The sequence below is a fragment of the Zingiber officinale genome, chromosome 2A (assembly GCF_018446385.1).
Source record: "Zingiber officinale cultivar Zhangliang chromosome 2A, Zo_v1.1, whole genome shotgun sequence".
NCBI lineage: Eukaryota > Viridiplantae > Streptophyta > Magnoliopsida > Zingiberales > Zingiberaceae > Zingiber > Zingiber officinale.
In genome coordinates, this window is record NC_055988.1 from 108,626,455 (window position 1) to 108,639,986 (window position 13,532).

A 13,532-nucleotide genomic window follows, 5' to 3' on the forward strand; every position below is an offset into this window, starting at 1 on the left:
AGGCATAGGAGGAGTTAGGGAGAAGGAAGGGGGCATTTGGGTCTTTGGACACATTAAGGGTTTTGGCTCTTTTAAAGAGCACTGTTCACGAATGAGGAGGGATCCGGTTCGTGTTTTTTGGCCCGCCGCCATCGCACTTCTTCTTCCTCCCTCCTGGCCAGTGCCGACACCGGCCGCCGGCTGTTGCCGTTTCTCTTCTCCTCCTCGCGGCGACGCCGCCGGATAGACCAGCCACAAGCTCCTGCCCCTTTGTGGATTGGCCTTGCGTGGAAGATATGAGATTGATGAGGGTGGCGGATCGAGATCGACTGTGGACACTACGTCGCAAACCCTAGGCCAAGTTGATTCATAGTCTTTTGTGTTTTATTCTTTACTTCTTTGGCTGTCTACCTCCTTAGGAAAGTCGCGCTTTCTCATTGCTGTCCACTGACATCCATCTTCGTATTCAAGAGAAGTTCCAATTCACAGCAATCCAGCATTTTTGGAGTCAATTCATGCATCATTAAAATTTGATGTCATTCACTGACCATTTCCCTTTTATGCTCATGCTTTCACACTCTTGATGACTCGTTGACTCATGACTGGAGTTGAACCAAGGCCACCTCCCTTTGGTTGTCTAGGTAAGCATGGAGCTTGGCATCATACACAGATTACAGGGCCACGACAACTCGATCAGTACCGCGGTCAGTTTACCCATCCATCCGATGGGCGCCCCCGGGGGCCAGGGTACGTTATTGTACTCCTTATTCGTACTCGCCACTCATTTTATTGCTCTATTTATACGGCTACTTATATATTCGTGGGACCCGCCTCGAGCATCAGGATACCAGAGACCGGGGCAACCTGGTCGCTAGCTACAGGTACCATTGATCAGGAGACTTTGGATGACTTGGTCAACATAGAGGACAGCTCACCATCCGGGTCATGGAGATGCGGTCAACATTCCGGACACGACACCCCGACAGGTCCGTCTTCTCAACTTCCTGACAGGATCAATGATCAAGTCTATTCGGATCATGCATGCAATTGCAACTTACTTGATTATGAGATTTGGCAGATGGATGTCAAAATTGCATTTCTCAATGGAAATCTACTCAAGGATGTGTATATGACACAATATGAGGGTTTTGTCGATCCACAACATGCTGGAAAGATATATAAGTTGCAATGATCCATTTATGGATTAAAGCAAGCTCCTAAAAGCTGGAATCTTTGATTCAATGATGCAATCAAAGCATTTGGTTTCATCAAGAATGAAGATGAACCTTGTGTCTACAAGAGGGTTAGTGGGAGCACAGTCATCTTTCTCATATTGCATATAGATGACATACTTCTCATTGGAAATGATATCCCTACTCTTCAGTCGGTGAAGACTTGGCTTGAGAATTATTTCTCAATGAAGGATTTAGGTGAAGCAGCCTATATTTTAGACATCAAAATCTATAAAGATAGATCCAGGAGATAGCTTAGTTTAAGCCAAAGTACATATATTGACAAGGTACATAAATATTTTGCCATGCAGAATTCCAAGGGATTCCTGCCGATGTCACATGGTGTGAGTCTTTCGAAGACTCAATGCCCTTCTTCTAAAGAAGAAAGGGACTGCATGGATCAGATTCCTTATGTATCTACTATAGGGTCTATCATGTACATCATATTTTGTACTCGTCCAGATGCCTCGTATGTGTTAAGCATGACGAGAAGATACCAATCAGATCCAGGTGAAGGTCACTGGACAACAGTCAAGAATATTCTTAAGTATTTGAGAAGAACTCAAGATTATTTCTTGATCTTTGGAGGCAATAAAGAGCTTGCTATAAAGGGTTACAGCGGTTGATGTAAAGGGTTACAGTGGTGCAAGCTTCCAAATTGACAAGCACGATTCTAGATCATAGTTAGGGCATGTATTTTACTTAAATGGCGGTCCTAGGTATTAGATACTACAATGATTCCATCTCATTCGAGGGATCATCGATATATAAGATGTGAGGATATGTAGAGAACTGAACAATGCTAATATTACAGATCCTTTGACCAAGGCTTTGGCACCGAGGAAGCATGATGGTCACACTAGGTCAATAAATATTAGATATTTCAGTAATTGACACTAGTGACATAGGGAGATGTTAGTATAAGCCATAACAGGCAATCAAGAGTTGATTGACTTAGGACATATTGTATCATTTCATTATAAGGCAAAGGTTATGGTTATTATATTTACTTCAGTTCAGTGCCGAATGAATAAGTATAATAATGTTCTAAAGTAGAAGATTCTAATCTATAATATATCAATTGGTTGAATTGAGACACTCGACATTCTCTAACAACGGGTAAGCTCTGAAGGTATGCAGTGTCATATAAAAAGGGAGGTCCTCTTCTTTAGCCAGGTACGCACACATATGCATTCGTCTTCAACAATTCTTTTTCTATCGTACACTATTCTTCTGGGAAAAAGAACTTGACTTGAGCATCGGAGGGCTTGCGTCGGGGGTTTTTTTCCTGGTTTCCGGTCTCTAACGTTTTGGGTGCTTGTCTGAGTGTATACAGAGTTCAAGTACCACTAGTTCTCATACTGCAGACCTTGGAGTTCCACGTGGGGGTGAGCCTTTCGGACATACATACACAGGGTATGTCAAAGTCACCTCTCCGTCAATACCAATGTCATCTATGCCAACCTCCATTTGACTCAGATTCTGGATATGATCAAGTTTGAACATGCTTGAATTTGACTCAAATTTGATAAATTTAAATACAAATTAAATATTTATCGAGCCGAGTCAAAAAGCTCACGAACTGTCTTAATTTATTTGCACCCCTAGTAACAAGGGAGGGAAAAGATATAGGACATTTATTTCTTATTTTATCCCTCCCTATCAATCACTTTAACACTTTAATAGTGAGTATAAATTTTAAAATCAAGATTATGATATTGCATTTTGAAAATTAAAATGTTATTTTTTGAACGTAATATGACAGTGACAAATGATTTGTTTTTTTTAAGAATTTCATAATTTTAAGTAGATGTCTTACGTAATTGATTGATGAAAGTTATAATATAGTAAAAGATGCTTTCCATATAATTTGTCCTTAAATTATATAAAAAAAATTAAATTAAGGAGACAATATATAACCAACTTATTAGAGGGTAGGAGAATTTGTTTTTTCTAAAAACACATATGTATCAGAAATTAATCCTTGTCTTATAAATGTGTAGGGGCATTGATGAAAGAAAGATACATGATATAACACTGATGCACATTGCATGTGTGTGTGTGTGAATACTATCGACCCTATGCATTAGTCATTGTCTAGGTTAGTAACTTTCATAATTTATTTTTTCCGTGTTAGCCTAGAGATAAATTGACGGAGGCGCTAAGATGAGTGAATCGCCTTTTACCACCATGTGAATACTACCGACCAAATTAAGTGAGACAAATTAATTAAAAACTACAATAACAAAAAAACAAAGTAATGGATGTGACTCGAAATTCAATGCTTATTATCGTTCACCTATAAATACAATGCAATCTATAACGGCTCTCCTCACCTCAACTGACCACCCACCCATCGACCGACCGACCTACCAATCGTCCACCCACTCGCTCTCCTATATTGAGTCTCACTGTATTTCCAAATGACATACTCTAACCACAAACTCCTAATTGAGATTTTATTAATCTAGACAAACTATTAAAAAAGTTTCAAGATTTCTCTATTAAATATCGAACGTAAACTTCTGGCACTCTCCTGATTTTGTCAATGCTAAATTATTTAAAAATATTTAAATTATCAATTAATTTTAATCAAAACTTATTAATAAATTTAGATAAGTCAAATTTAATCCAAAATTTATCTATTGATTTTTTTTTAAAATTTTACTATGTCCAAAATCTTTTGATTCGACCCTATCAATTCAGATAAATTATTTTAAAATTTTAATTTTTTTTACTTTTAATATTGATATCATATTTGGACTTAGACATTTCTGATTTACTCTCCAACATCACCAATAACTTTCTTACCCTCTTATAATCTTATCCATGATAAAATTTTAAAATTTCAAAAATATTTAAGCCATTAATGAATTTTAATTAAAACTTATTAATAAACCTAAATAAATCAAATTTTGTCCCAATCTAATATGTTTCTTTCACACTCTTGAATCTCACCATGTCAAAAAAAAAAAACTCTTATTCATACCTCCTATCAGTTTAAAAATAAAATAAAAAATTATAGTATCATATGGATTTAGATACTTTTTATTTATTCTAGAACACCAATAACCCTTTTACACTTTCATAATCTTGTTAAATAATCCCGACCCCACGCTCGAGCCATTGTCGTGCCTAAATCTAGCCTATTGACACCTCTAGATGTAGACTATAAGATGCAATCAAATGTTGACCATCTCGCCCATGGCAAACAGTAAGAAATCTTGTCAGAATATCAAGAACTTGAGCAAGGCATCTGCATAAACTGTGAAAAACCTTGTTATCAAAATTCTTTTTCCATCTCAGTTGAGGTTGAGGAAGCATCACCATCAAATTCAGTTCAACCATTTCAATAATACAACGTGGAGAAAAAGAAATGATTTAAAGTTGCACCACAACCAAATCAAAGGGAAAAAAAAACACAAAAAACGTGCCACTAGTAGTCTGACTTAACAATCTTTAAATATTCAATTAATTTTTCTTAACAACGTAAGAAATTAAAGGTTGGATAGTTCTGTACGCCTTTAAATGGAGAAGAGCAACATATTTGCCATTTTATCTCCATTTCTCAATCTCTCTAGAAGTTGCTTTTATCAGCTTTCTTGTACTTTCTACAAGTTCATCAAACAGAGCCTCGACATAATTCCTACAAAAAAAGATAAGAAAACAAGCGTGAATTTGATGATTGGTTTGAGACGATTCTCGAGTAGCTTACGGAAATTTAATTTCCATAATTCCCAATTACTAGCAGAAAAGGTTCCGAAAGAAAGTATAGATCCTGAAGCAACTAAGGATGTGAGCTGAAGGGACAGTATGATTAAGCAAATAAAGTAGCATGAGTTTTGAGCATGTTTTAAGATCCACCTAATATTTTAACTAGTTTCAATCGTATATATCTACTTTTGTTTCGATTCAATTATGGTTAAAGTTTCATCTATTTCTAATGTAACTTGAATGGCATGGAATCAAACAGGTGACATGAGGTGCCTAGGGAACATTCTGCCATTGAGATGAAGGGAAACATGCCTATTTCCCTTAGTTTAGGCCGTGTAATGATAGGGTTAGACATGTGGCGCAACGTTGGCGAACATGCCTATTTCCATGTGATCATGATTGTAATCAGCAACAGGTGGTGCATATAATCCAAACAAATTAAAATTTCAGCTAGAATCCAAGGAACTGCTTAAGTTCATGCTATTTCCAAGTATTACCCCCTTAAAAACATGAAATCGCTTATAAAGACTCAATTGCCAATCACTTGTTGTCGTCCCAAATCTGCCTACTAACTGCGATCTACCCATCGTTTTCTGTAAAAGTATTTAAAAGTACTCTACTTCACATCCACTTTCTCGATTCCTGTCATATGATTTATTATAACCCAAATATTCTACCTTTTGTCTTCCTAGATTCACAGTTAATTTCATGCAATGTTTAAGAGGCTCTTTCAAACCCCAACTAGCGGCAAGCAATATTCAAGGAAATGAATGCCCACCACTCTAACGACATTTGGGAACTAATTACACCTTATTTTAGGAAAATCTATAGTAGGTTGCAAATGTGTCTTCACAATCAGATGCTCCCACAATGGTACTGCAAACTTCTTAAAGGCTTGTTTGACAACTAAAGTATCAACTCAGCTATATAGGGTGGACTAAGAGACTTTTTCTCAAACGGTCAAAATTACTTCAATCTGACTCTTCTTCACATTAGCAATTATTTTTCACTGACCTCTTCACCAACTAGATACTAAGAGTATTTTTCTTTCTAACGATCTTACTAAGGAAGTACATATGAAGCAACCGTCAGATTTGTTGCTTAAGAGAAATCAACTGTGTGCCAACTAAAGAAATTGATCTAGAAGCTAAAGAAATAGAGCTTGGTTTGACAACTTTAATTTGGCTCTTCTCCGTAATTTTGCAATGATAAACACAACAGATGACTCGGTTTTTCACCTTATCTCTCAATCAAGTAGATGCATTCTTCTTCTTGTTTGTGGACCACATTATCAATGGCAAGGATGATGCAGTTGTGATTGCATAATTGAAAGATTATCTCTGTCAGCATTTTCAAAATAAGAACTTAGGCGATCTCAAATATTTTGTTGGTATAAAGGTGGCACGCATAGGAGAGATATCTACAACTCTCATGGAAAGCATGCTCGAGGAGATTGGCATATTAGGTACTAGACCAGCTAATACTCCTATGAATCCAAATTTCAAAATGGTAATTAGATAGGGGGAGTCACTAATTTATCATGGAAAATTTAAAACATAAATGGGAAAACTAAATTATCTTATAGTCACAAAAGTCCAGAACTTGAGTATTCAGTCACTTTTTAGAGGCTCCTTGTTCTGATCATTAAAGAGCAACTTCTTAATAGTACTTCTGGAAAAGGGCTCTTATTCCACAATCAAAGTCACCTACAGATTGTCGGATACATTGATATAGAATGGGAACCTCATCCACAGATGGATGATCTACTCCAGCCTATTGTGTTCTACCTGGCAACTTAATTTCCAATTTAAAACGAGAAGCAAGATATAGTAGCTCAATCAAATGATGAGGCAGAATATAGAGCAATGGTGTTAGCAACGTATGAACTTATTTAGATCATTATTGACTGACTTATGCTATGGACCTGTGGATTCAATGAAATTTTTCATAATAACCAAATTGCTATGCACATACCTTCTAATCTAGTGTTTCATGAGAGAACAAGCTTGATTCTCACTTCATCATTGAGAAAGTGAAATCTATTGAGATTTTCCCTACATGAATTAGCTTCAATAAACAATTAGCAAATTTACTCACAGATCCTTTAAGAGGTCCCAAGATTGACTATATTTATAACAAACTAAGTTGTCACAATATATTTGATCCAACGTGAAAGGGAGTGTTAGACACCCACCCATATATAAATAGTATAGGACGTATAATGTAAATACTACAATAGTCAAGAATCTATTTGTAATATGGAATTGTGAATAATGCAAGGAAAAAGGAGAAACGGGAATCCTAAGTGAGTTTTTCCAGTAACACTCACAGACCCCAAACAATTCCTTCTTACTGTTAACTATCACAAAGACCCACCTTCCATATAGGTACTTTTTTTTCTACTTAGGCTATTAGAGAATTGGGAATCTAGGATTAACATGAAAAATGAAAGGATTTGCATTAACCAAGGCCAAGTGCCAACACAATGCAAGAACTACCTAGACACATTAAAACGGGTGCAAATTGTAAACTAAATTTTCTTCAAGCTCTCTTACACTATTGAATTTGGTACTGAACTATTTTCGAATATAGATATTCTAGAACTATTATTCAAACCACAATGATCCTTCGTCCAATCTGAGAAGATCAACCATTCATTCCTGGGATCAATTATCCAGTAAAAAATAGACTTCCAAGATCCATCTCATTCAAACCTTTCTGAATGTAGCAGATACTAGTTGAGATTGAGAATTGATGTGTATTCGAATCATAGGAGTAAGCGTTTTCTTGCTTGATCTGATAAGTTAAACCTTGGCATTTAAAGTGCTAAAGACATTTACTTTCTTCTCTTCGCCGCTCTAGTTCATTGTTTCTCATCTTGCTAGGAGTTTTTTTCACATCCCACTCCACTCCTTTTTTCTTTGGCATTCTGTTTGATCCATTTTGAGGTCCTAAGCAGGAAAAATAGGGCCAGGAAAGAAGACAAGAAAGTCAAGCCATCAGGGTCAAGGGCTGGGTAGGTAAAAGCAATAGAACTAGTTACAATGCCCGCAGGGGATGTTTATATAGCTCCTTTGACATTCTCAATTTCTAGGGCAAATGCAAAGCTACAGAATTACAAGGTAAAGGGAAAAAAAAAATAGCTAAAACAGAAATAAGAGTAACTTACTCAGATGGATTGTTTCGGACACCACGAAACAGCTTTCCAACATTTGAATGTCTTCGGTACTCGTCATATGCAACTCCTCTCCCAACACCATAACCAAAACCTAAACCTATTCCACATCCAGCTCCAAATCCAAATCCAAGCTGCATACCAGGAAATCCAGCTCCCAATCCTGCACCTGTAAAATGAGATGGAAGTTACAGGGGCTGATGAAACTGTATGACAATGAAGGACCTAATCTAAAATCATGACAGTCAATCCATTCGCCAGGTGTGATTTCGGTATCAGCAAAAATTGGATTACTCTGATAGCAAAACAGATAATACCACTTGGGTTCAAACATAGTAGTCCTGCTCTTAGTCGTCAGAATCACCCACTTCTTTGGGTGGGTAATTTAGACAACATGTTCCTAAGATGGAAGGTTAGTGAACTCATTGCAGACATACATGAGACGGCATCACTCAATTGAGATAACATCGTAACAAAAAAACACAAAAATACAACTTTTGCGTCAAAATTTCAAACAGTTAGTGCGCCAAGAGCTCGTCTTGCTTGCATATACACAAACTCGAGTTCGACATCTACCAAAAGAACATGAACGCAACCCAATTCATGCTGCTGCGTATATTCTAAGCCCCTTTGCCATTTTTTTTTTTAAAATACTATCTGTGGCTCGAATGAGCGAAGCTCACAGTTTCAAGATGTATAAAGATTCAAGCTTTCACGAACAATAAGATTAATCGAGGACCAAAACCAAAAAAACAAAATAATCTGAAACTGAAGATATTCATCACCTCCCATGAGGCCGATGCCGAAGCCAACGCCACAACCGGCGCCGAAACCTATACCAGGACCCAGCTTTCCCAGCTCTTTCATCTTCAGCGTTGGGAGCCGCCACAACAGTCCCTTCTCCTCGCTGCCGCCGTTCCAATCCATTCCCGCTCTCCCGATCTTTCGATAGATTGCGTATTACGATCTCTGTCTTGGTCGCCTCACCTGCCCCGCCGTTGTTGGGGCGTATAATTCGTGTGGCCGACGAATCGCAAATGGTGTTTCTGGGCTCACAGCTAATCCGAACGTAAAGTGTCTAAATAATTTAATCTATCAAATCCAAATCTGATTAATATTATCAAATTTAATTTGTTTTAAAATTCTACCATCATTCTCCTTAATTAATAATCTAGCGATGAAAAAAAATAGTTAAATTAAAATAAAAAAAGTTCGAACCGCGGATATTTGGAGACAATTTAGATATCCTACCGTGATACCACCCTGAATACAATAGTTAAATTAAAATAGTATGTATTCATAGTCGTAAAATTTTTCCATAAACTCATTCATTACCGTATATATATTACGTTAAGTAAAAATTTTACATATCTTTTCACTATAAAATTTTTTTTAATAATTCTTTCACGAGTTTCATACTTTTTATTATATATTTTTCTCATTTTTTTATTCTATAATTATATATAATTAAATTATAATAAATATTAATCATAAAATGATTTTTTTAATATTTTAATAATTTCATTTTTAAAATCAGAAAAAAAAAATATTTAATAATTTTTTTTGAAAAACAACAATACTCAATGAACACGAAGCCACTTCCTCATAATTACACCAAAACGCTCCCTCCTTCGTTGGAGTTACATCACTGAGCTCCAAAGGATACTCTAAACATAATCAACTTTTCATTTAAAAAAGATACAAGTAAAAATTTTATTAAATTAAATAAATGGATCGGATTTTAAAATTTAGTTTGATTTTCTAGAATTTTAAAATTTTTCCAAAAAATTGAATAATTCAATTAATTTAGTTCAAGCTCTGTTTTAAAATTTATTAGTTAGTTAAAGTGAATAAGTTAAACTTTTAGATTAAATTAAATTTTTAAGATCTTAACCTTAAGATTGAAACCAAATTTTTGATAAATCAAATCAAATTTTTAGATCATAATTATAAAAATTTAGTTAATTCGTGGCATGTACGAGATCAATATGATAAAAAAACAAAATATTTAAAAAAAATCAAAATTACACTGAATACATTTAAGATGTATAAACATGTAATTAGATTATCAAAAATATTTTAATTAAATAATATATAATTATGATAACTATGTACCTCAAATGAGAAAGGAGATGAGTAACTATAAAATAATAAAATTTATTTAAATTTTAAAAATAATATAATAAAAAATAAATTACTTAATGAAAGATTATTATTATTATTATTATTATTATTATTATTATTATTATTATTATTATTATTATTATATACTGATAAGGGATTCTTATGAGTGGAATTAAAACATGATGATAAAAAAAGAGAAGGCAACATTGATGATAAAAGGGAAATTACGAATTCAATTGAATGTTTAAATAATATAAATAAAGAGGATGAATTCTTTTTCACTAATAAACCAAATAATAACAAACATCCTATTTAAATTTAAATAATAATAAACATCTCAATTTATCTTTTCCTACGTCTAACTTTATAAAAGAAAGGATCGAATCTTTATCATATTTCGAGAAGATAATCCTTAAATAATTCCAAAAGGTTTTAGTAATTGAGCTTAAATAATATTTTTTAAAAATAAAATTTAAAAGATATTTTAATAAATTCAAAATTGAAATAACAAATTAGAGGAATAAAAAATTTGTTTCTTCTTTTATCTTCCAGCCACTAGGCGCAACTCGCAAGGTACGTCGTTGCTAGTTGCTACCCACGACCGCGCAGTTCTTGTCGCACTCTCCGAAGAACCAGAGCGAGGGGAGAGAGAGATGCCAAAGAAGAAGGGAGTTGGATAGCGATGAGCCTTGCTCCCTTTCCCTTTCGTGTCTTCGCATCGTCGCCATGGTAAGTAGCAAGAAGTCGCAATCCAAAAACAGTGGAACAATAATGATTCAGCTATTGTTGGATCTGGGACTGTTTTCGTTTCTTGTTATATGTTTGTTCGGTCCTTGCTAAGATTAGCGAACAATTTTTGTTCGAAGTTCTGGTTTGCTGAAGAATGCCACTTTATTTGATGAGATTTTATCCTTTTCGATTTCATGCATATCGATTGGCTTTCCCCTTCTCACGGAAGATTCGACATTTTTAAAGGGAAGAGTGGAAATGTGCGATGAAAGCGGCCATTTTTCTTCCTTCGATATATTGACATAGCCTGCGCTCTAGGTTTTTGGAGTTTTTTTCTTTTAAAAAAATCTTTCTGACTTATATTTGAGGTTCTCAAGGAGATTAAGTTGATTCTGTTTTTGATGTTAGAAGAACACACTTTTCAGCTATCATAATGTCAAAAGTAGGTTTGGAATAGTTTGAATACTCTTCAAGAGTTCCAGTGCATTAAGCACGTCTTGTGAAATTGTGATTTTTCTTCTAATAAATTTAGCTACTTGTTTTTCAAGTCTCGTTTTACATTTCCTATCATTGTTTTGTTTTCTCAGATGCATAGTATCATTCTGTTCTTGTAGCGTCCTGTTCAAGCTCCACAAGGATCACATCCAATGTCAAGCAAAACTTACAGTTTTTAAAGATATGGAAGGTATACCACCGTTACCAATCTTTTTCTCTTCCTTCTTTCATACAAATATCCCTATAACTATTTGTTGCTTCTCAATCATATACTAGACTGTTTTGTTAGGAGTACCACCCTATATTCAACATTTTGAGGAAAGGCTCCTATGGGAAGGTGCTGGGTCTTGTATGGTGCATACATGGTAACCCCTACATTTGTTCAATATGAATGTTCAGTGTGGAATGCTTGTTTGAATGAACAGCATTGTTAAATGTATGCAAAGATCTGAGTTTTTTTTGTCCAATTTATATTAATTAGAATTTCCTTCGAATGCTAAATTTTACGAGGGATGATAAAGGTTTCAGTGATGGATCATACCTGAACATTAATACTATAACAAGTATGCTAGGAATAATAATAACAGTGAGAAATTGGACCAACAATGTTATTTTTTTTCATGCACAGATAGATTCCTGCACAATAAATTTCACAGTTCACATGCATTTCATTGCATGTCAGAAGCTCATGGTTGAGCCCAGGTCCACAGGCAGAACTCTGAGATCTTTGAGGTTGAAGATGTGTCGTCAGCCAGTGTGGAAGTAGCTGATTGATGCAGCCTATTGTAATAGTTGTATAGTGATAAACATCGAACAGCTAGGACATTTTATTTTATATGCAAACTGCCCTTCCCTTCATGCTTTTGCGGATGTACATATTTGCATAAACCATGGACCAAATCAAGGACATGAAGACTACAACACGAAACAACAAAAAGTTTATATATGTATAACTATGTGCTTGGAATGCTAAACCTCTAGTGCAGCCAACAGAACATCTAAAATATGCTAATTAGATAGACTTGGTTATGAAATTTGAATGTTCAGCTAGTAGAACACCTATGACATCCTTATTAGATGACCATGGTCATGCAATTTATATGATGACTTCTCTTATGTCTTATGAGAGTGAGGCTTGTATACTTGTTCATAGAATCTTCCCCTTCCATGTCAGCATCAGCCACGTTAGCTTCCCCATTCCACATTTCTAACACTCACCAAACTGCATAGATTTGAATTCGGTAATCTTATGAATAGAACATATCATACATAAGCTGAATTAGCCGCATTTCAATCATTTTCTTCCATGTTTGAGGTTAATGGTGGGTAAATTCATGGCCTACTAAGGAGCCATTTATAAATTGAAATTTTGAATGAGACAAGATCCAACAATGCATATCCCTCATAGTGCACCAAGATAGTTGTTAATAACTTATGCCTGACTGCTAGACATTCAAAGACAGACACAAGCTATCAAAAAAAGAAGGTAATTAAAGAAGAAATTTCAAAAGACATAGAGCTCTATAACTCCAACTATAAATCTTTATTTGTAGGACTCATACTAATTATTTGGATCTAAAATTTAATGCAGTCACAATTCTGACCAGGCACAGTAACATTGCCCATGAGTCTGATTTCTTAACTTTTTGTTCAGTACAAACCAGGGTTTACAAAAAGCTGTTCTAGTTCGTGTGGATGGGTACAATGTATGTGGGTAGGCCAAAATTGAAGAATCATTTTATAAGGGAAAGCTTGATATTGCTCACTAGAAGCTGATTGATGAGTTGATAACTTTTAGTGCAATCAAAGGTTTGTTTGTTTCTGGCAGTGCAGATTTCTCCTCTTTCATTTTTCCTGTTTGTTCATATATTTGTATGATCTCAATAAGATCTTGAAAACTTGTGGTTTCTTTGCTTCTTCCTGAAAGACATCTATTGATGCTTGCCATTGTAGTTGAAACGACAGACAAAATCAGTAACACATTAATCTGTTTAGAAAAGAAATGTTCTCAGTTTTAACAGATTATATGGGCATTATGAGTGAGTTGGTGTTTGGAACTAGGTTTTTTACGCTGAGATTGAGAA

General features: G+C 35.0%; 1 protein-coding gene across 1 annotated transcript; it reads right to left on the reverse strand.

Moving 5' to 3' along the window:
• Window positions 1–4,472: 4,472 nt before the first annotated feature.
• Window positions 4,473–9,155, reverse strand: LOC122041894 (protein TRIGALACTOSYLDIACYLGLYCEROL 5, chloroplastic-like). The gene is made up of 3 exons (XM_042601756.1): window positions 8,886–9,155; window positions 8,095–8,269; window positions 4,473–4,857 (listed from the first exon to the last, which is right to left on the reverse strand). Exons 1-3 carry the CDS (start codon window positions 9,025–9,027, stop codon window positions 4,767–4,769), a joined length of 408 nt encoding a protein of 135 aa, XP_042457690.1. The 5' UTR covers window positions 9,028–9,155; the 3' UTR covers window positions 4,473–4,766.
• Between the last annotated feature and the right edge of the window lie 4,377 nt (window positions 9,156–13,532).